This window comes from Lithobates pipiens, unplaced genomic scaffold (genome assembly GCF_037356315.1).
Source record: "Lithobates pipiens isolate NorthernLeopardFrog02 unplaced genomic scaffold, aLitPip1_a1.2 Scaffold_16, whole genome shotgun sequence".
Lineage (NCBI taxonomy): Eukaryota > Metazoa > Chordata > Amphibia > Anura > Ranidae > Lithobates > Lithobates pipiens.
In genome coordinates, this window is record NW_027507748.1 from 67,649,454 (window position 1) to 67,673,062 (window position 23,609).

Here is a 23,609-nt window from a genome sequence, read left to right on the forward strand (position 1 = left end):
TATAGATAATTGTATTGTATTATATTCAACTTTTTAAAATAAATATAAACTTGTTGGCCATTATTGGCACCTTTTAGTGCAAGCTCAAGAAAAATGTAGCCCCTTAAATCCTATGTATTTTTTCACACTGGTCCATTAAAAATCCCGCTTGCTGCATTTTTGGTCAGTTAAAAAAAAACTGCACCAAAAATGTACCTCCCATTTAAATGCATTGAAACTGCAGCAAGAACGCTTCAACAGCGCACCCGTGTTACAATTTAGAAGTGTTTTTTTTTTTTTTTTTTTTGTGCATGACCTATGAAAAATACACCATAAGCACAGTAAAATTGTGGCAAAATTGCATGTGTTATCGACGCATTATCTGCACCCCTTTCTCTTATTGTCAAAATGCCGAGAACACAATTTTCAGCCGAGATTTTGGTGCATCTCTAAAAACTGAGCATGTGCGGAGTTGTCAACACTGTTCTGCAAAATCCCTAGCTAAATTTGACTAAAGCTGACTGAGTATAAACTGAGTATGTAATACACCATCTGTTGATCGTTTTTTATGACTTTAAGGCCAAACCAGTAATTGCATACTTTTCTATACTGTGCATTTCAATCCATTTAAAAAGTATGTTTTCACATTTATTGCCCCTGGTATACAAGTCCAAGCCTTATCTTAACCCTTCTGTGTTTGTTTTTTATTTTTCATAGCTCATTCCTATTATTGATTCCTCGTTCAAAGATCTGAAACTTCACAACAGTCCACTATTTGGTCTAGTAGAGGAAACCATCCATTCATGGGAGCGAAAAGTAGAGAATCCAGAGTCTGGAGGGGACCTTATCCAAATCTACACAAGTGTGTTGTCTTCCTTTTGGGAAAGTCTGGAAAGAGTGTGTGTGACCCATGTTGATGTTATTGAAGCTGATGAAAAGGAACTCGCAGGGGTTTCTGGACTTCTCCAAGTTTTAAAGAACTCAAGCGTCTCCTTGAAGACTAGCAAAAAGAAGAAAACCAGAATCCGATTCACAGATGAAGAAGAAAGTGACATTGTTAAGCCTGAGCCCCCGAAAACTTCAGTGGCATCTTTGAACACAGATGGATCCCGACCCTTGACTGCTATGAGGCAATCTCACCTCCAAGATTTGGTTTGCAAATTAGCAGAGCTGAGCATGGTTTATATAGGTGAACAGGGATCCAGCCGGCACCTGAGGTTTCTTGCAGCCCTTCTCAGTGCATTTTCCTCTGTCAGGGTCTTCCAGGTGCTTCTAGAACAGGACAATGACCTAAGATCAACATCTAACCCTGCTGTACTCTTTCTCCATCAAAGACTTACAGTCTGGCTGCAGAAATGCAAAAGACAAGAAGCAGATTTCTTGGTGGATATTTTGTATAGTGTGCTGCTTTGCTGCTCTGAACCTTTGGAGAGAGAGCACATTTTGGATGACTTGACGAAGGTAAATAAATCAGCGGTCTTTCTTTTAATATGTGCATATAGATATTCATCGCAGGACCAACAATGTCAGATGAACAATCAATGCTAAGAAAAAGTACCACGTCCCCAAGCAGAAATTGTATATTGAATAGTACTTTTTATTTATTTTTTATGAAATGGGCATTTATTAATAGGCACCAAACAAAAATGGGAACATAAAAATACAAACGGTTATTGTACAAAAGTTAAAACCAGGTTCTAATGTGGAAACCCTGTACAAACCGTTATCGCATCACATGGATACCTGTTTATTGACTTAAAGTGGAGTTCCACACCAAAAAAAAAATAAAAAAAATAATGCGTTGAAATTAAAAACAAAAAAAATAAAAACATTTGGAGAATTTTTTTTAACTCGCCTCTAAATGCCTGTTGCTAGGTGGTCCCTTGTAGTCTGCCTCCCTCGCTCCTGACATCACTTCCCTCGTCGCAGGAAGGCAGATCGCCTCTCCCCCTCCCTCTTGTCAGTCATCTGGGACACGTGACCAGTCTCAGATGGTTGCACACCCAGTGACGGCACGGCTCGCGCATGCGCAGTGGTTGCCTGATCGCCTCTCCCCCCTCCCTCTTGTCAGTCATCTGGGACACATGACCGGTCTCAGATGATTGCACACCCAGTGACGGCACGGCTCACGCATGCACAGTGGGTGCCTGGCTGTGAAGCCACAGCCGGGCGCCCACAGTTAAAATGCCGGGGCCACCGAGCGGAGGGGGGGGATGAGCGGGACTTCGATTCCCTGCATCGCTGGACCTTGGGACAGGTAAGGGTCCAATTATTAAGTCAGCAGCTGCAGTATTTGTAGCCGCTGACTTTTTAAATTTTTTTTTTTTTTTTAGTGAGAACCCCGCTTTAATAGACCAGAACAGAAGGTCACTGATGCATGAATGAGAACCCAAGGCATTTCAACTTCAGTTGTCCTCTTCAAGGGGTTGATGCGATGGGTAATATCTACAAAAGACAATATAATGACTGAGTACAACAAACTTTTTTGTTACAATGATGTATATAAAAATAATTTTTTACATATTATAAACCAGTGCTCGACAAAACCCGGTCGCCAGGTCGCATTGGCGACTAGAATCAGCGACCTTGTGCCTGGGGCAGCATAGCTGGGGGTATCCCGTCTCCGTGGACCCCCCCCCCGCGCCGCAGGCGGCCGATAATTGAGCCCCCGGCTTTGAGGCCTTCTGTGATCCTATGGTTCCTTCTGGAATCTGGCGCCCTCTTGTGGTGGCCGTTGGAATTACAACCAACAATGCTAATGGGATTGCCTGCCAGTCTCTTTCTCCATCCCTTTACTTAGAACCCCTAAACAAAAAAAAATATATATATATATATATAAAAAATTATTATTTATTCTAACACCCTAGAGAGTAAAAAGGTGGTCGTTGCAATACTGTCTGTCACACCGTATTTGCACAGCGGACTTACAAGCGCACTTTTTTTGGGGAAAAATTTTTTTATTTAATAAAAAAAAAAAGACAACAGTAAAGTTAGCCCAATTTTTTTTTTTTATATTGTGAAAGATAATGTTACGCCGAGTAAATCGATACCCAACATGTCACGCTTCAAAATTGCGCCCGCTCATGGAATGGCGACAAACTTTTACCCTTTAAAATCTCCATAGGCGACGTTTAAAAAATTCTATAGGTTGCACGTTTTGAGTTACAGAGGAGGTCTGGGGCTAGAATTATTGCTCTTACTCTACCGATCGCAGCGATACCTCACATGTGTGGTTTGAACACCGCTTTCATATATGCGTTCGCTTCTGCACGCAAGCTTGGCGAGACAGGGCGCATTTAAAACATTTTTTTTTTTCTTATTTTAACTTTTATTTTTATTTTTTTCACTGTTCTTTTAAAAAAAAATGTGTGTCACTTTTATTCCTATTACAAGGAATGTAAAAATCCCTTGTAATAGAAAAAAGCATGACAGGTCCTCTTATATATGAGATCTGGGGTCAGAGAGACCTCACATCTCATATTTACACTAAAATGCAATTTAAAAATGTCCCTCTAAGAGCTATGGGCAATGACTTGGAGACAGGTGGGGGGCTGGGGGCTATCTTCCCCTCACTCGTCTCCATGTCAGGCCAGGGACAGGTCCAGATCGCCGTCACGGACCTGGCTCCTAACTTTTTTAGCTGGCTCCTAGATTCCAAGCAAATTTGTCAACCCCTGGTATAAACGCACTCTCACAGTGCTGGTGACAAACCCAGTCAGACGCTCTGAAATTACATCAGTCAGAAAAAGCGCTCAAGGGACAGATATCCGATTTATACCAAAAAAAGTATATAAAAATGTATTTAACATATATATGAATACTCAGGCATTCTATAAATGTATAGAAGCAGGGGTATAGTAGGATAGTGGCTTACTCGTGCCCAACCCCTCCAAACTGAAAACAATGCCTATAAAAATGGGTTGATATTGGTCATTGTTGGATAAAAATAAACTACAGAAATATGGCCATATATAGTTGGCTTGATATTTGCAGTGTGACCAATTTGCATGTGACAGTGAAAACATGCACAACCATAGAGCATGCAACGCAACTTCAAATGCAAACTCAAGGGAGGTTTCTGTGTTTTATATGGGTGAAATTATAGAAAGGAAGAACACAATTTGTGTCCTCGTGCTTGGCTGGGCTGTATGCACTATTGTCACTAGGTATAGTATTAAAGCATAGGACCTGCACAGTGTCTGCTCCCATGCTGGCAAACCATCTTCATAGAGAGTGTTCCCTGGGGAACCTGAGCAACAGATCATGGAGAGATTGTGGGACATATTTCACTGTAAGCCTTCTAGAGTCTATACAAAGGGTGCAGTCAAAAGAAAGCTAGAAAAGAAAATGTGTGGATGACCACATGGATAAATACACACAAATGGAGTCTGCAGATGAGTGACACTATGGCTGAGAGAAACAGGGAAACCTATTGTGAAAGTATAGATAAAATACATATACAGCAGTTATCTTACCTGCCAAAGGTTTTGTATTTCTTTCCACCCAGTTCTGTGACTTGCACAGCTCTGCAAAATAACACATCCCTGCCTAACAGGGCAGGAGATCAGGTTTTCTTGTCTGAGATTACCCAACACTTACAGGTCTTGTCCCTCTCCAGCCTGTGATTGGACAGTGAAAAGAAAAGCAGCACGCCGGTAAGCTCATTTCTGACATTGTATGCCTTGTGCTGCTTCCCTTCTCCTAGTTTGGATTCTGCTGTACAGGTACTACAAGAGTCAATCCAGTCCTATTCAGACACTTAATATTTCAAAATACATGTGATCATACAGTGAGGAAAAAAAAGTATTTGATCCTCTGCTAAAATTTGTACTTTTGCCCACTGATGAAAAAAATGATCAGTCTATAATTTTAATGGTAGGTTTATTTTAACAGTGAGAGACAGAATGACAACACAAATATCCAGAAAAACACATTTCAAAAAAGTTATAAATTTATTTGCCTTTTAACCACCTTCAGATCGGACCATTTTGCTGGTAAATGACCAGAGGTCTTTTTACAATTTGGCACTGCGCTGCTTTAACTGGTAATTGCGCGGTCATGCAATGTTGTACCCAAACAAAATTTGCGTCCTTTTCTTCCCACAAATAGAGCTTTCTTTTGATGGTATTTGATTGCCTCTGCGATTTTTATTTTTTGCGATATAAACGTAAAAAGACCGCAAATTTTGAAAAAAAATGATATTTTCTACTTTTTGTTATTAGAAAAATCCAATAAACTCAATTTTAGTCATACATTTAGGCCAAAATGTATTCAGCCACATGTCTTTGGTAAAAAAAAAAGTCAATAATTGTATATTTATTGGTTTGCGCAAAAGTTGTCACATCTACAAACTAAGGTACGTTTTCTGGAATTTACGCAGCTTTTAGTTTACGACTGCCTATCTCATTTCTTGAGGTGCTAAAATGGCAGGGCAGTACAAAACCCCCCAAATGACCCCATTTTGGAAAGTAGACACCCTAAGGAAATTGATAAGTGGCATGTTGAGCCCATTGAATATTTTATTTTTTTGCCTCAAGCGATTGAATAATGACAAAAAAAAATTTTTTTATTTTTTTTTTACACAAAGTTGTCACTAAATGATATATTGCTCACACATGCTATGGGCATATGTGAAATGACACCCCAAAATAAATTCTGCTGCTTCTCCTGAGTACGGGGATACCACATATGTGGGACTTTTTGGGAGCCTAGCCGCGTACGGGGCCCCGAAAACCAAGCACCGCCTTCAGGCTTTCTAAGGGCGTTACAGTTTTGAAGGCCATAAAATGCCAAGATGGCACAAACCCCCCCCCCCCAAATGACCCCATTTTGGAAAGTAGACACCCCTAAATTTAGGGGTACACTAGTGAGACTAGGTAATAAATGGCGGGTGCCCTGAAACTATAAAAAAAATAACTAACCAACCAGCGTCACCTGTAACAGTTATATGGTGATCACTGGTGAAAGGGTTAACTAGGGGGCAATCAGGGGGCTTTATGCGGTAGTATATGGGGGTCCCTGGCGCTATAAAAAGCTGCGGCGAACCTAAATACCTACCTGCCTAACAAGCGTCACCTGTGACACTAATACAGCGATCAGAAAAACGATCGCTTATTAGGCTGGGTTCACACTGGAGCGATGCGGGAACGCCACGAATCCGCGGCGGGTTCCCGCATCGCATGCCTCCCGGCGGCAGTTCACACTGCCCTATGCGAACTGCTGGGAGTGTCAGTGAAATGTTAATGACACCCCCAGATCAGTTCGCATATCGCAGTGCGATCTGCAAACTCGGATCGCATGGTGTGAACACCCATGCAATCCGATTCTGCTGCGGACCAAAAAAAGGGTCCCGTGCGAGTTTGCGGCGGGTGCGACACGAATTCAGCCATACTATCTGTATGGCTGAACTCGAATCGCACAGAGATCGGATGTGATTTGCACTGCAGTGCGGTGCGAATCACATTCGTTCTCATAAACCGCTGCAATGTGAACCCAGCCTTAGTGACACTGGCGACGGGGGGTGATCACGGGGTTAAACCTTTATTGGGGGGGTTAGGGGGGCACATTAGAACTAAAGGGGGCTAACCCTAACTGCCCTAACAGTTACTACAGTCACAAATGACACCAATGCAAAAAAAAAAAAAAAAAAAAAAAAAAAAAAAAAAAGCAATTGGTGTCACTGTGACTGGGGGGGCAGGGGTAATTGGGGGGTGATCGGGGGTAAAGGGGGGGTGTGAGTATGCCTGGCATGTTCTACTGTATGTGGGGTGTGTTGGTGCAACTCACCGAACTTCTCTCCTCGGTGCCAGAACGAAAACTACCGACACGGAGGAGAGAATACATCACTTCCTCTCCTGTGTTTACATTACAGGAGAGGAAGTGATGTCACCGGACATTTTCATTCGCCGGGAGCGATCGAGAGGGGTTGGCCATGAATGAATGGCCGTCCCCTCGTCCGGGATCGCTCCCGAACTAAAATACCGACCGCCGCAGGCACCGGGCGGGGGCCCGATCGGGCCCCCGACCGGCGGGCAGGCAAGGACGTACATGTAAGCCCTTATGCCTGCCCGTGCCATTCTGCCGACGTACATCGGCGTGCGGCGGTCGGCAAGTGGTTAATGAGTGAAATAAGTATTAGACCTTTTGCAAAACCTGACCTAGTACTTGGTGGCAAAACTCTTGTTGGCAATCAGAGGCCAGACTTTTCTTGTAGTTGGCCACCAGGTTTGCACACATCTCTGGAGGGGTTTTGTCCCACTCCTCTTTTACAGATCCTCTCCACTTCATTAAGGTTTCGAGGCTGACATTGGTTAACCTCGAATTTTCAGCTCCCCTCCATGTATTTTCTATGGGATTAAGGTCTGGAGACTGACTAGGCCACTCCAGGACCTTTTGTGCTTCTTCTTGAGCCAATCCATTGTTGCCTTGACTGTGTGTTTTTTGGTCATTGTCATGCTGGAATACCCATCCACGACCCATTGTTAATGTCCTGGCTGAGGGAAGAAGGTTCTCACACAAGATTTGATGGTACATGGCCCTGTCCATCGTCATTTTGATGCAGTGAAGTTGTCCTGGCCCTTTAGCAGAAAAATACCCCCAAAGCATAATGTTTCTACCTCCATGTTTGACGGTGGGAATGGTGTTCTTGGAGTCATAGGCAGCATTCCTCCTTCTCCTACAAACAAGGATAGTTGAGTTGATACCAAAGAGCTAAATTTTGGTCTCATCTGACCACAGCACTTTCACCCAGTTCTCCTCTGAATCATTCAGATGTTCATTAGCAAACTTCAGACAGGCCTCTTCATGTGCTTTCTTGAGCAGGGGGACCTTAGAGATGCTGCAGGATTTCAGTCCTTTACTGCGTAGTGATACCAATTGTTTTCTTGGTGACTATGGTCCCAGCTGCCTTGAGATCATTGACAAGATCCTTCCGTGTAGTTCTGGGCTGATTCCTCACCATTCCCACGATCATTTAAACTCCATGAAACTCCACAAGGTGAGATCTTTACATGGAGCTCTAGACGGGGGGGGGGGGGGGGGGGGGGGGAGAGTGACTGTTATCAGTGCAGGTCTACAATCTTGTCCCTGACATCTTAGAACAACTCTTTGGTCTTGGCCATGGTGGAGAGATTGGACTCTGATTGCGTCTGTGGACTTTTATACAGGTAACAAGCTGAGATTAGGAGCACTCCCTTTAAGTGCATGCTCCTAATCTCTGTATAGTAGACACATGGGAGCCAGAAATCTCGCTGATTGATACGGGAGCAAATACTTATTTCACTCCTTAAAATGAAAAAATCTATTTTATAATTTTTTTGAAATGTATTTTTCTGGATATTTTTGTTGTTGTTCTGTCTCTCACTGTTAAAATAAACTTACCATTAAAATTATAGACTGATCATTTCTTTGTCAGTGGGCAAACTGAATCAGCAGGGGAACAAATACTTTTTCCCCTCGCTGTATATACCTGAATACAGAGCTGCATTGGGGTGTGTGCTTTATACCTTGACCTCGGCTTGAAATGCATAATCTATATACATACTATTCAGTAGATGACAAAGCAGTCTGCCAACTAAAACTGTTGCATGTTTTAACAAAGTATTAAAGAAAAAACAAGATATGTTGGTAATTTTGTCTTTTTTTTTTTTCCCTTCTTTTTAGATCGACGTTCAGTGGCATGTTTTTCTGTCCATCATTCAGAAGGTATGTTTTTTTTTTTTTTTTTTTTCTAATATTGACATTAAAGAAGAAGTTTGGGGTTTAGACAAAAACAGATGTACACACTCGCCTAAATGTTACAGCATCAGTTTAATGCTGCGGCTGTCCCACACTGACTCTAACGCCAAAAACTGAGCAGTCACATAACTGCTGATCGCTCAGTTCTGGGTCTTCTCAAAGCAGAGAGCAGTGACTGTCAGTTACCACTTCCTGCTCTGTCCCTCGAGTGCTCACTGGACAACCAGGATGACGAGTTGGCGGGCGCAGCTGGCTTTGGCTCTGAGCTGCGTACTGAGTCCTGAAGCTAGCTGTCAATCAAGCTGGATCCTGACAATATGGTCAGAATCCTTTCTCATTCTAGAGCGGCTCTGTGACATCAGTTGACATCAGTTGAGAGTAAGCTTTAGTCTGCTGACAGCTGATTCTGCGTCACTGGAGAACAAAAGTAAGTGCACTTCTGTGACCCAGAGGAGGAGTACGGTCAAAAACAATTTGGCAAAACTTTCCTTTTAAGAAGAAAAATTATATTTTACAATTCAGTCATTCCAATGTATTAGGTAGCTAACAGAGGTAGGGAAGTCTGATTGCACTGTTACCATTATAAATGTAAAGACTATAACATAACATCAGAAACTGGGTGTAAATATGTAGGATACATTGTTGTTTTATGGTACGTTGACATCTATAATATTAACACAATAGATCAGGGGTCTCCAAAATTTCTGAACAAAGGGTCAGTTTATTGTCCTTGAGTCTTTAGGGGGCCGGACGGTGGCCAGCTCGAGAGGAAATTTTCCTGGCATTAGTGAAAGTAGACATCACATTTGGTATTAGGTGGAGTAACAGTGCCCCATTGTTGGTGTCAGTGGGAGAAATGGTGCTCTATTGTTTGTGACAATGGGAGAAATGGTGCCCCGTTGTTGATGTCCATGGGAGAAAAGTGCCCCATTGTTTGTGTCAATTGGAAAAATTGAGCCCCATTGTTGGGGTCCATGGGAGAAATTGTGCCCCATTGTTTGTGTCGGGTATCAAAATAATCTCTCATATCAGTACGAGAAATGGTGCCCCAGGGGTAGGATCAAGGCAAGCAAAGGGCCGCAGTTTGGAGACCACTGCAATAAACACAAGACCCCTTCTTTATAAGACTGGGCTTTATGTGGCTGCATGTCGTCTTTCTTCTGTCTCGGGAGTGTGCCATGAAATATATTTGAGAGAGTAAGGAGTAAAAATGCAATAAAGTGAGCAAAACAGGCTGAAATAACATTATTTGGAGAAAATACTGCTTGAGGATATCTGCAGTGCTTCTCAGCTTTAAGTCTTGTCACATCTGAAAAGCTGAACGCTGATTCTCCTTTTCAACAAAGATGACCTGATTAATGGCTAGTGCCATCAAACATGTGTCTGCCATTGACGGGCCCTGTGATCTGGTAGCAGCAAACGGGTAAGTATTTCAGCCCATATACTCTTTTTGTATCCTTCCTAGCAAGACAGTTATAATTGGCTTGCTCAATTGAGGAACGTGTCAAACCTGTTGGGTATAACCCTTTACACTTGGAGGATAGACACTAAGGCCTCTATATAAAATGGAGATTTGATCAAGGTGAATAAAAAAAAAATATATATTATATAAAAAAAAAAAAAATGTGTGTGTGTATATGTGTATATATATATATATATATTATTATTATTATTATTATTATTATTATTATTATTATTATTATTATTATTATTATTAAAAAATTTTTATTTAAAGTAGACGTAAACCTGATTCATGATATTTGATCTGGGCACATATATCTGCAGTGCTTTCTTATCTTTCCTCAAAGAACTAAGTCCCGTGGCTTTCTCCTGCTCTGTTCTTCTGTTTATCAGCCTGATGACTCCTGACAAGTTCTCCGAGACGGGAGCCTGAAGTGTGTGTCGGGGGAGGTTTCTATAAGTGGATTAGCAGACAGCTAAACTAATCACAGGGAAGCTCTGCCTATGTGGAGCGGGGGTGTGTGCCTTTTCTCCAATCAGTTGTCTCACAATGTATGGCAAGAATCCACTCCCACAGGTGAATTAGGAAGAGAAAATTCTAACAGGACAGGAACTTTCTAAACCATATATAAAGCTGAAGACCGCAGATATACAAGTAAAACTTATGTAGGGAGGTTTGTTTCATCTCTGTGCGTCATCTGAGGCAGTTCACTTCACTGGGTATATGTCAAGGTTTACATCCAATTTTAAATCAGATTTTTATTTTTATTTTAAATCAAATTTATTTTAATAAAATGCTTTTGGAGTAAAAATCTATCTAAGATACATGAATAATTTAGTTGCAGCATTAAATGGAGTTTAGTTATGTAGCATGAGGCTGTATATTCTGCAGTATTTACATTTTTGGTAAACTAATTCAATGAATCTAAGCTCTGCAAGCTGAAATAACATGCACTGCATTCACACAATTTTCACAGTACCCATGCGATAAGACAAAGTTAACCGCTTTAGCCCCGGAAAATTTTACCCCCTTGCTGACCAGAGCACTTTTTGCGATTCGGCACTCCGTCGATTTAACTGACAATTGCGCGGTCCTGTGACGTGGCTCCCAAACAACATCCCTTTTTCCCCACAAATAGAGCTTTCTTTTGGTGGTATTTGATCACCCCTGTGGTTTTCCTTTTTTGCACTATAAACAAAAGAGTGTCAATTTTGAAGAAAAAAACTCCATATTTTTTACATTTTGCTATAATAAATATCCCCCAAAAATCTATAAAAAAACAACAAATTTTTTTCCCTCAGTTTAGGCCAATATATATTCTTCTACATATTTTTGGAAAAAAGAAATCGCAATAAAAGTTATGGCGTTTACAAAATAGGTGATGGTTTTGTGGCATTTTTATTAATAATAATTTTTTTTTTTTACTAGTAATGGCGGCGATCAGCGATTTTTTTTTTTATTATTTATTTTATTTTTTTTTTTTTTATCATTGCGGTGACATTATAGCGGATACATCGGACATTTTTGACATATTTTTGGGACCATTGTCATTTATACAGCAATCCGTGCTATACAAATGCACTGATTTCTCTGTAAATGACACTGGCAGTGAAGGGGTTTACCACTAGGGGGCAGTGTAGGGGTTAAGTGTGTCCTGGGGAGTGTTTTCTAACTGTGGGGGGGGGCATGGCTACATGTGACACTTCACTGATCGTAGCTCCCGATGACAGGGAGCAGAGATCAGTGACGCTGTCACTAGGCAGAACATTGTAAACAAGCATCTCCCTGTTCTTCCTCTCCGTGAGGCGATCAAGGGTATCCCCGCGTTGATCGAGTCCTGCGACCTGACTCGCAGAGGTCCCAACTGGCGCGTGCCGCCGCCGGCACGTACACGATGGTACGGTGGTAAATTTAAAGAGACGTACAGGTATGCCCATTTGCCCAGTCTTCTCATTCTGCCAATGTACATCGGCACGTGCTGGTCGGGATCCTGTTAAGGAATATTCCTTTATCCCATTGTTGTTCAAATCTATGTACACTAAAAACTGTATGATTGAATTGGTTCTCATATCGCTGTTTTACCAGACAGCTTATTATTCTAAATAGGAAACTTTATTTTTGTTTGTAAATATTTAAAGATTCTAACTACTAGCAAGTATGAGTCCTTACATTTAAAGAGCACCTGTCATTTTAGATCCATCATGGCAGAGCCTGTTAGCGCCATCCACTCACCTGCTACCGCCACGTCCCTCACCTTGTTGTGTCACTGCCACATCACCAGCCGTCCCAATAAAGTGAATGGGACTGTCGGTTAAAAAATCCTGATTTGAATCAAGCCTTTTTACTAGTGTTTTTAAATGAGCTTGATTTCAATCAATTTCACCCTGGATTGCAGAGCTGCACGATTCTGGCTAAAATGAGAATCATGATTTTTTTTGCTTAAAATATAGAGCACGATTTTCACGGCGTAACGTCATCTTTCACATTAAAACAAAAAAAAAAAAAATTGGACTAACTTTGCTGTTTCTTTCTTTTTTTTATTCATTTCTTTTTTTATTATTCATTGTATTTTTTCCCAAACAATTGCGTTTGAAAGACCGCTGGCCAAATACAGTGTGACATAAAATATTGTAGCAATTGGCATTTTATTCCCTAGGGTCCCTGCTAAAATATATATAATGTTTGGGCGTTCCAAGTAATTTTCTAGCAAAAAATATTGATTTTAACTTAAGAAACAAGTGTCAGAAAAAGATTTAGACCGCCTACATTTGTCTATTGACGTCGTCCCGTGCACGAGCGGCCTGCACACCCCCTGAGGGGCGCGCGCGGCGCGCTCTGCCCATCGGTGCCACCTTATCTGTGCCTATTAGTGCCGCCTTAACTATGCCTATCGGTGCCCACCAGTGCAGCCCATCAGTGCCCACCAGTGCAGCCTATCAGTGCCGCCTCATCAGCGCACTTTAATGAAGGAGAAAAATGACCCGTTTGCAAAATTTTATAACAAACTATTAAACATGATTATTTTTTTATTTTTTTTTGGGCATCTTTTTTTGTTTGTTTAGCAAAAAATAAAACTCTGAGCTGTAATTAAATACCACCAAAAGAAAGCTCTATTTGTGGGAAAAAAATTATAAAAATTTAATTTGGGTACAGTGTTGTATGCCTGCGCAATTGTCATTCAAAGTGCATCAGCGCTGAAAGTTGGTCTGGGACTGAGGGGGTTTAAGTGCCCAGTAAGCAAGTGGTTAAAAACTTGGCAGACTTTACACACAGAAGTTTATCCTTTTGATCTAAGAAGCAAGAGTTAGTTACAATGTTTCAGTTAAAAACTTGGCTGACTGCCTGGATGTTTTCTTTTGACAGCTGAGTGAGGAGATAAGTCTCTCCACTTGTTTATATGAAAGAATCAGCAAACTGTGCAATAGAGATTGTCGGAGGGGTTGAATCGAGATCACAATTAATTGTGCAGCTCTACTGGATTGGATAAGCTGTGAACTGGACACTGTGCACCATGAATTTTTTATTTTTTTATTGATTAAATGCCCATGGCAGTTCCCACTGTTTTGTCTCAGTGTCTCTGCATCTGAACACCACAAACCAAAGACACTATTTAACTCATTTTTAGAATTCAACGCAAACTCCCCCATCCACCCATGTCTCTGTGCTTTATTTTGTTGAGAAACCACTCCAGCATTTCTGGCATTTAAGAGGAGCTCCATCCACAGGGGAAGCTCCGCTTGTCTGCCTCCTCCCTCCACCCTGCTGCCACATTTGGCACCTTTTGGGGGGGGTGCCTAGTTTTAAAAGGTACCCGCTCCCACTTCTGGTTGAGCTAACCACAAGTTCAGCCCCCCCCTCCTTCCCCCGCAGCCGGCCCTTTCATAGAATGCAGCGCGCTTCATGCATGCATGGTAGGGGGCTGGCTGTGAAGCCGCAAGCTCAAATGTGGCACTTTTTGGGGAGGAGGGGGGAGCGGTTGCCTCGTTTTATCAGGTACCTGCTCCCACTTCCAAGAGAGCTCGCTGTACGGAGATCTATGACATTTCCAGCCCCTTCTCGCCCCGCTGCCTTCTGGGAGAGACACAGGTCCCAGAAGATGGCAGAACCATTCAGAAAGCGCAGCGTGACTCACACATGCACAGTAGGAAACGGGTTGTGAAACCGCAAGGCTTACTACAGATGTCGATGCCTGCACCCGAAGCTGAATGACATAATGGCTTGGGGTGTCGACAATGCGGGTTTCCTGGAAAGGCAAGTGTCCTTATATTAAAAGTCAGCAGCTACAGTATGTGTAGCTGCTGGCTTCATTTTTTTTTGTTTGTTTTTTTTTTTTTTTTTTTTTTTTTACATTTTTACGGACTGTAACTCCTCTTTAAAGAGGAACTGCAGTCTGCTCACATAATTTTGTAATAAAAACATCTTTGCCATTCCGAAGCTTCCCGCCAACCACTGTTCATATTATTTTATACTGTGATCCTGTACTTGCCAACTATGCTGTAGAAATCTCCCTCCACTAAGTCTGGCTGCATCCATTTTAAATGTGTACAGCTGAAGCTGCGGCCTGTTCACTGCAGCTCTCATTGACCCTCTTATGACTCATTTCCCCTCCCTTCCTGGTAAACTCACACGAGAGAGAGAGGTGTGCATGAGCCTAGGCTTTTTTTACCAGAAAAGAAACGGGAAGTATAAGGTATTTACTGGCAGAAAAAAAAATGTTTTAGTATGTAACGTTAAAACGGCAAGGGCAGAAGATTTAATAGATGGAAAGTTGAAAAAATGACTGAAGTTCCACTTTTAGTTGCTTCCTGGTTTCTGGTCTAGGCCAAATTTATGTTATACATCCCAGGAGTCTTCATGGACATTTTTTTATATCTACCCTTACTCTAGATGGCTAGAAATGCTAGGTTTGGGGAGGGGGGTTCAAAGTGATTTCTCAACAAAATAAAGCATAGAGACAAGGATCAGTTTACCTTGAATATACCAATCTATTAAAATAGTGTTTTCCGTTTTTGGTGTGCTCAGATAGTTAAATTCCACTTTAACCCTAAACAGCCAGGCTTACCTTCTCAGACGTTAAATCCATGCATTTGTGCTGAATGTTATTTGCACACAAAACAACTAAATAGCCAATAGTTGGCACTATATAAATCCTGTATAATATTAATAATAATTTAGAAACCCTTTTTTTTTTTTCCCCGACTGGATCTCTTTAACCAGTTCCCGACCGGTGCACGCCGATGTACGTTGGCAGAATGGCACTGGCAGGCATATTGGCGTACAGCTACGTCCATTTTTAAATGCCGCCCTGCCATCGTGCCGCCGGCGGCGTGCTCGTGTGCCGGTCAGGACCCCGTGAGTCCAGACGCGGGTCCCGCGGACTCGATCGCCGCGGGGATACCCACGATCATCTCACGGGGTGGCTGAACAGGGAAATGCCGTTGTAAACAGAATCTCCCCGTTCTGCCTAGCAACAAGTGACGCTGATCTCTGGCCATGTGATTGGAGCAGAGATCAGTGTTCACTAAAACAAAGCCCAGCCCCCCACAGTTAGTAATACGCCTCTAGGAACACTTAACCCCTACACTGCCACCCACTGGTTAACCCCTTCACTGCCAATGTCATTTACACAGGAATCAATGCATTTGTATAGCATTGATTGCTGTATAAACGACTGGTCCCAAAAATGTGTCAAAAATGTCCGATGTGTCCACCACGATGTAGCAGTCACAAAAAAAATCGCTGATCGCCGCCATTACTAGTAAAAAAAAATTAATAAAAATTCCTGATTTTGTAAACGCTATAACTTTTGTGCATACCAATCAATCGCTTATTGCGATTTTTTTTTTTTTTTTTTTTTTTTTTTTTTTAACAAAAATATGTAGAAGAATACGGAACGGCCTAAACTGAGAGAAAAAAAATGTTTTTTTTTAATAAATTTTTGGGAGATATTTATTATAACAAAAAGTAAAAAATATTGCGTTTTTCAAAATTGATGCTGTATTTTTGTTTATAGCGCAAAAAATAAAAACCGCAAGGTTGATCAAATACCACCAAAAGCTCTATTTGTGGGGAAAAAAAGGACGTCAATCTTGTTTGGGAGCCACGTCGCACGAACCGCGCAATTGTCAGTTAAAGCGACGCAGTGCCGAATCGCAAAAAGTGGTCTGGTCTTAAGCCAGCAAAATGGTCCGGTCTGAAAGTGGTTAAATTGTTGTTTTGTGTGCTAGGAGAGGCTTCTTTTTGTAAATTGCTTAACCTTTCTGGTTCCTCTGCATCAGGCCTGTTCTGATCCCGTCAAGCATTCCCTGATCTGTGATTGGCTGAAAGGGGACGTTCTCGGTGACAGACTTATTTCTTTGGCAAGTGACTTATGTACCAGCGGCATAACCGACAAGTCAGGAAAATCGGAGACCTACTGCTCGGACAAATGGACTCTACTGAGCTTAGTGCTCTCAGAACATGTTAGGAATGGTGAGTAACAAAGAGTATCCCTGTGTGCACAGGAGTATTAAGGCTGGGGTATTTCCTCATATCAACCAGTCAGAAGTTCTTATATGTACCGAAGCAGTAAAAGTTCTATTTGGCATAAGAATGGTTAATTTTCATTTTCACATTTTTCTTTTACAGTGTTTAATTTTTAATGACCGAAGGTCTTTAAAGCCTAGGCCATATTTAGCAGTTTTACATGCTTCAGTTAACTTGACACATTCTCAAACTTTCATACCTAAATAAATTTTTATATACATTTAAATTTTATATATATATATATATATATATATATATATATATATATATATATATATATATATATATATATATATATATATATATATATATATATATATATATATATATATATATATATATATATATATATATATAACTTTTATTTGGTACATTGTTTTAATAAATTACTGCTCTCTACGCTGACAAATGCACTCATAGTTAGTGTTTGACTGAAGCCATTTATTATCAGTCAACTGTGTTTACTCTTTTTAAATCATAATCACAACAGAAACTACCCAAATTACCCTGATCAAAAGTTTACATACCCTGTTGATTTTAGCCTGGTAACATGCACACAGGTTAACACACAGGCCAGGTTCACACTGGTACGACACGTCGGTTGTACGTCGGTTGTACGTCGGTGGATCCGACTTGTCCCTGCGACTTGAAGTCCGACATCCACCTGACTTCAATGAATGGGGATACAACTTTGATCCCGAATGCAGGCACTTTGTGTCTGGTGTGAATCTTTAGGGGGAGCTCCACACCAAATGTAAAAAAAAAGGCCCTTCGGTCTGGTATGGATTTTAAGGGGAACCCTTAAAATCCAAGTCGTGGTTTCCCCCCCAAAAGCCATACCAGACCCTTATCAGGGGAAGCATGCAGCCCGGGAGGTCAGGAAAGAGGGTGGGGACGAGTGCGAGCCTCCCCCGTTCCTGAACCGTACCAGGCCACATGCCCCCAACATGGGGGGGGGGGGAGGGTGTGTGAGTGCTTTGGGCAGGGGGGCCCTGTGCCCCCACCACCCCAAAGCACCTTGCCCCCATGTTGACTGGGGACAAGGGCCTCTTCTTGACAACCCTGGCTGGTGGTTGTCGGAGTCTGCGGGCGGCATATTGAAGTCCCCAGATCCCGCCCCCCACACTGTGTTCTTCCTCTGATGTTGACACGACGCTCTCTCCTGCTCTAATGCTGGGTGTGCCACTATTTATATGGGTATGAGGCGGGGTCACCGAGTGATGCCACTCTGAAACCCCGCCCCTTATGATTTCACTGCGCATCATGCCCCGAGCGGTGACGTCATAAGGGGCTTGGTTTCCAGGTGGCGCCAAGAGGGCTAGAAGATGTCAGTGGAGAAGATCCAGAGAGGGGAGAAGAACCGGCAGAGGCAGAAGACATGAGCAGAGGAAGCAGAAGAGCCGGAGAAGGGAGAAGAGACCCGGAGCTACCTTAATAAATTGCTTTAAAAACCTGTGTACTGTGTTTGTTTTTGTTTTTTTTTTATTTTTTTTATTTTTTTTTAGGTGAATGGCTGTACCCCATACACATTCACTTTGGGTGCGGCCGGGCTCTGGGGGCTTGGTTGGGGGACACCAATGCCCAGGGTTGTTGGGAAGAGGCCCTTGTCCTCATCAACATGGGGACAAGGTGCTTTGAGGTGAGGGCCGCAAGGCCCCCCTTCCCAAAAGCATCCACCCATGTTGAGGGCATGCGGCCTGGTACGGTCCAGGAGAAGGGGGGGCCCTGCATCGTCCACGCCCCCTTTCCTGACCTGCTGGGCTACGTGCTCAGATAAGGTTCTGGTATGGATTTTGGGGGGGGGGGGGGGGCCCACACTTTTTTTTTAATTTTTTTAATTTTTTTTTCAGCCTTACAATCCATGCCAGACCAAGGACCTGTTATGGTCTTGGAGGAGGAACCCATGCCGTGTTTTTTTGTTTTTTTTATTTGTTTTGTCTTTTGGCGTGGCGTTCTCCTTCAAGATCATCCGAGCACAAGTCGCATGCCAAAGTTGGATCAGTGAAGACTGCGATCCGACTTTGGTCCTACTCCAGCCCATTGAATATCACGGGGGTCGAATCAGTCAGACAAGTAGTGCAGGGAGCATTTTCAAAGTCGGACCGACTTGTGTCAGACCAGTTAAGACGGCTCTCATAGGGAAAGATCGTTTTTCACACATCATGCGACATGAGCTCCCAATGTTGGAGCGTTTGTCGAACCAGTGTGAACCCGGCTAAAGGGGTTTAAATGGCTATTAAAGGTAACCATCCTCACCTGTGATCTGTTTGCTTGTAATTAGTGTGAGTGTGTATAAAAAGTCAATGAGTTTCTGGACTCCTGACAGACCCTTGCATCTTTCATCCAGTGCTGCACTGACGTTTCTGGATTCTGAGTCATGAGTGAAAGCAAAAGAATTGTCAAAGGATCTGCAGGAAAAGGTAGTTGAACTGTATAAAACAGAAAAGGGATATAAAAAGATATGCAAGGAATTGAGAATGCCAATCAGCAGTGTTCAAACTCTAAACAAGAAGTGGAAAATGAGGGGTTCAGTTGAACCCAAACCACGGTCAGGTAGACCAACTAAAATTTCAGCCACAACTGCCAGGAAAATTGTTCGGGATGCAAAGTAAACCCAAAAATAACTTCATGTGAAAAACAGGACTCTCTGAAAACATGTGGTGTGGCTGTTTCAAGATGCACAATAAGGGGGCACTTGAAGTAAGATGGGCTGCATGTTCGAGTCGCCAGAAGAAAGCCATTACTACACAAATGCCACAAAGTATCCCACTTACAATATGCCAAACAGCACAGAGACAAGCCTCACACCTTCTGTCACAAAGTTATTTGGTTTGGAGTGATGAGACAAAAATTGCGTCAACAAGGCCTATGATGAAAGGTACACCATTCCTACTGTGAAACACGGAGGTGGATCGCTGATGTTTTGGGGATGTGTGTGCTACAAAGGCAGAGGAAATTTGGTCAAAATTGATGGCAAGATGAATGTAGAATGTTATCAAAAACTAATGGAGGAACATTTGCATTCATTAGCCAGAAAACTGCGCATTGGACGTACTTGGACATTCCAATATGACAATGATCCAAATCCCAAGGCCAGGTTGACCTGTCATTGGCTACAGCAGAATAAAGTGAAGGCTCTGTAGTGGCCATCTCAGTCTCCTGACCTCAATATCATTGAGCCACTCTGGGAAGATCTCAAACGTGCAATTCATGCAAAACAGCCCAAGAATTTACAGTAACTGGAGACTTTTTGCCAAGGGGAATGGGCAGCTTTGCCATCTGAGAAGATAAAGAGCCTCATCCACAAATACCAAAAAAGACTTCAAGCTGTCATTGATGTTAAAGGGGGCAATACACGGTATTAAGAACTGGATTATGTAAACTTTTGATCAGGGTCATTTGGGTAGTTTCTGTTGCCATTATGATATAAAAAGAGTAAACACAGTTGATTGATAATAAATGGCTTCAGCCAAACGCTATCCATGAGTAAAAGTAAAGTTTTTGTGTTCTCATTTATATTCTCTGAAAAGAAATCATAAATTCTGCCAGGGTATGTAAATTTGTAAGCACAACTGGTATGTTCATGCAGCCTAGCAGTAGCAGTTGTTCATTTACTGGGTTAACTCCTTCATGCCGACATAACACATATATGCAGCCTTACTGGACTGGGCGTATATGTCTGCTGGTAGTGGGCCACACAGTGCTCTCCCAGCGCAGAGACAGAAGCCTCACTGTGAGCCCCCCCATCCCTCTTTCTCGCTCTCTGTCAATGGGGAGGAAAGATACAGAGAGGAAAAAAAAAATTAATAATATAAAATTAAAGAAAAAATACCTTATCAAGGTTTGATCTAGGTCAGGGCCAGGGTTAATGTTTAGGTCAAGTAAGAGTCAAAGGTCAGGGTCAGTATATTTTGGGCAGGATTTTTTTTTTTTTTTTTGTGGTACTATGGGTACAAACAACATACACACATGTGGTATTGCTGCAAATATATTTTGGTTTCTTTGGTGGGAAGTTATGGTAGTAACAGGAAACGTATAGCTACATAAAAAAATAAATAAATATATATAAATTTTACTATTTTGGGCCAGTTTTCCTTTGATAATAAAAAATCTAAATAAGGCGATATCCATTACAATTTACCACTAAATGAGAGCCCAATTTATCAAAAAACAGGTATAATACACCTGCATGTACACTTGTTAAAGTTGCTGTACAGATTACAGGTGGGAAAGTTAGTCCTTGGTGTTCCCTTTTATTCTACAAGCTGGAACTGGAGAAGATATATATATATATATATATATATATATATATATATATATATATATATATATATATATATATATATATATATATATATATATATATATATATATATATATATATATATATATATATATTTTTATTATTCCCAAATGCACAATGACATGAAGAGTTGGCTACATTATTCTTCATTAATAATTATAATAGATGATAATGAGTAATGTTCTTTACTTCTTTGATCTTATCTCGCCAAAGTTCACTTCTTAGGGATGAGTTATTGACAGTTTAGCTGAAAGATTTTAGGAAAACTTTTTTGGCAGATGTTTCTCTTAAAAATGTTAACTGTGTTTGCAAAATGAGGCCAGATATTAAAAGTGGCATATAAGCCGATACTTTAAAATCCTTTGGCCTTGTAACCTGTACACTGACTGTAGTAAACATAAAATGTTTTACTGCCCTTGAAGGCTCCGTTTCATAGATTTTGTCACTTCCTGTGTGGGACAGGAAGTGTATGCAAATCTTGTTACCAAACCCAGGCTAAACTAAATAGAAGTAAAAAAAAAAATGTTAATCTTTTAAAGCAGACCTCCACCCTCAAGTGGATGTTCCGCTCATCAGAACCCCCCCCCCCCCTCCGGTGCCACAATTGGCACCTTTTAAGGGGGGAGGGGGGGTGCAGATACTTCGAATATACAGTTCCGGGAATAGCTAGCCACAGATTTCCCCCATCCAACCCCCCCTCCCCCGTTGTGTCTCGGGAAAAACACAGTTCCCAGGACACAACGGGGACCAGTGAAGACGTGCAGGTACGCCCCTTTCCACAGAATCTACGCCCCTTTCCGAAAGTCCCCCGCTGCCTGCTGGGAAACACACGGATCCCAGAGACAGCAGGGACCATTCTTATTGCGCAGCGCGACTCGCGCATGCGCAGTAGGGAACCAGGCAGTGAAGCCGCAATGCTTCACTTCCGATTCCCTGACAGAGGATGGCGGTAGGGGGCAGCCGAGAGACGAACAATTGCTTGTCATCTGCTGCTGACATCACTGGACCCTGGAACAGGTAAGTGTCCATATATTGAAAGTCAGCAGCTGCAGTATTTGTAGCTGCTGATGTATAATATATATTTTTTCAGGTGGCACTCCTCTTTAAGTTCGGAAGGGTAATGCATTTTACCACACTGTGTGGCGAGTTGACACCAGATGCATATATACGTTTTAAAGCTACTCCTGGGTTTTATGTTTAGAAGGCTCAGAACACTCTACATAACCAGCGTCATGGATGCCACCTGTTTATAAATGTTTATTTGTAAGGGCTCTTTCACACATGAATATCCGTTTTCACGGACTCCGTTTGCTCAGCGGGGGGATCGATCTGCTGATCCCCGTTGAGCCGGTGGATGACAGGTCCGTCTCTGCTCACTGTGGGGAGTCGGACCTGTCCGATCTCCACTCTCCTCTATGGGGGATCGGATGAAAACTGATCCGCTTGTTCGTTTTCATGTGATCCGCCAGACGGATGGGAAATAGGGTTTCCATCCGTCTGAATTTAGCGGAGCGGATGTCGGCGAACATGTCACCGATGACATCTGTCGCTCTATATAACTGCATGGAGCGTCCGTTCAGGTCCGCCTAAAAAACTGACAGGTGGACCTTAACGGTCTACATGTGTGAAAGGGGCCTAAGATAAAAAAGTAAGAATTCATAAAACACGTTTAACACAAGTATAAAATTTGGAAAAGAAACCCTTAAAATAAAAATTTACCACAAGCCATTAGTCCCTGTGCCTGTGTGAAGGCCATTAGTTCCAGTGTTAGGCAAATGGTTCCTTTTTATAAGGGTTTTTACTCTCTCGTGTGTGAACTAAAAACAAATCTCTTTATTTTCTTCCAGAGACACTCATAGCAGAAGTCTATGTGGAGAAGATTATTGATGAACTTCACTGCACATTGAATAAAACGAAGGATTTCTCAGAAGCCGGTGATCTCGAGCAGTCTGTGTCCTTCATCTGCGATGTGGCCTCCAACTTTTTTAGCTCTGTGAAAGATTGTCTGCAAATGCCATCGGCAGAGGACCTGCTTCTCACGATGTTCCAGCTGTGTGCACAACCCTCTGATAAAACTCAATTGTCAGGTACCACTTCATGGTAGCCAATGAGTATTCAGCTTTCTCAGTTAGTACAGTCTGTAGTCTGAGAGTAACTTGTGTTTTGTAATTCCTTCTAGAAACGCTCATGCTGAAATTGCAAGACACGTGGATGTGTGGTATAGTGTCACTTCTCTGCCGGCCTCACGTTCTGCCGAAAGGAAGCAAGTTTCTTAATCGCTCTGCACAGTGGATCATGGAGCAACTTCAGGGGTCACATCTGACTATGCACAGGTAACGCCAACACTATCCCTGTTCCTTGGGGGAGGTGGGGGCTACAACACAGAAGGTTTTACAACCACTTTAAATATACAATGGAATGTGACCCATGATAAATTGCTTAGGGGCCCCGCTCAGGCTGACAAAGTCTGAGTTGGATGCCGCTGAATAGTGAGGGTGCAGGCTGGGAAAAGGTATGTCCACACCCAAAGCACGACTTAGAGATAGGAAGAGTGAGCCTGGCTGTAGCGCACCTCACCCGGCCCGAGTGCTTAGCAGGTAAAAG

General features: G+C 42.2%; 1 protein-coding gene across 1 annotated transcript in view; it reads left to right on the top strand.

The window, feature by feature from the left end:
• Positions 1 to 23,609, top strand: part of LTN1 (listerin E3 ubiquitin protein ligase 1) — a 174,210-nt gene that overhangs the window by 51,225 nt on the left and 99,376 nt on the right. Inside the window, exons 10-14 of the mRNA XM_077480028.1 lie at positions 697 to 1,440; positions 8,641 to 8,682; positions 16,456 to 16,648; positions 22,853 to 23,092; positions 23,185 to 23,338. Of these exons, the coding sequence (XP_077336154.1) occupies positions 697 to 1,440; positions 8,641 to 8,682; positions 16,456 to 16,648; positions 22,853 to 23,092; positions 23,185 to 23,338 (1,373 nt within the window). The remainder of the gene's footprint in view (positions 1 to 696; positions 1,441 to 8,640; positions 8,683 to 16,455; positions 16,649 to 22,852; positions 23,093 to 23,184; positions 23,339 to 23,609) is intronic.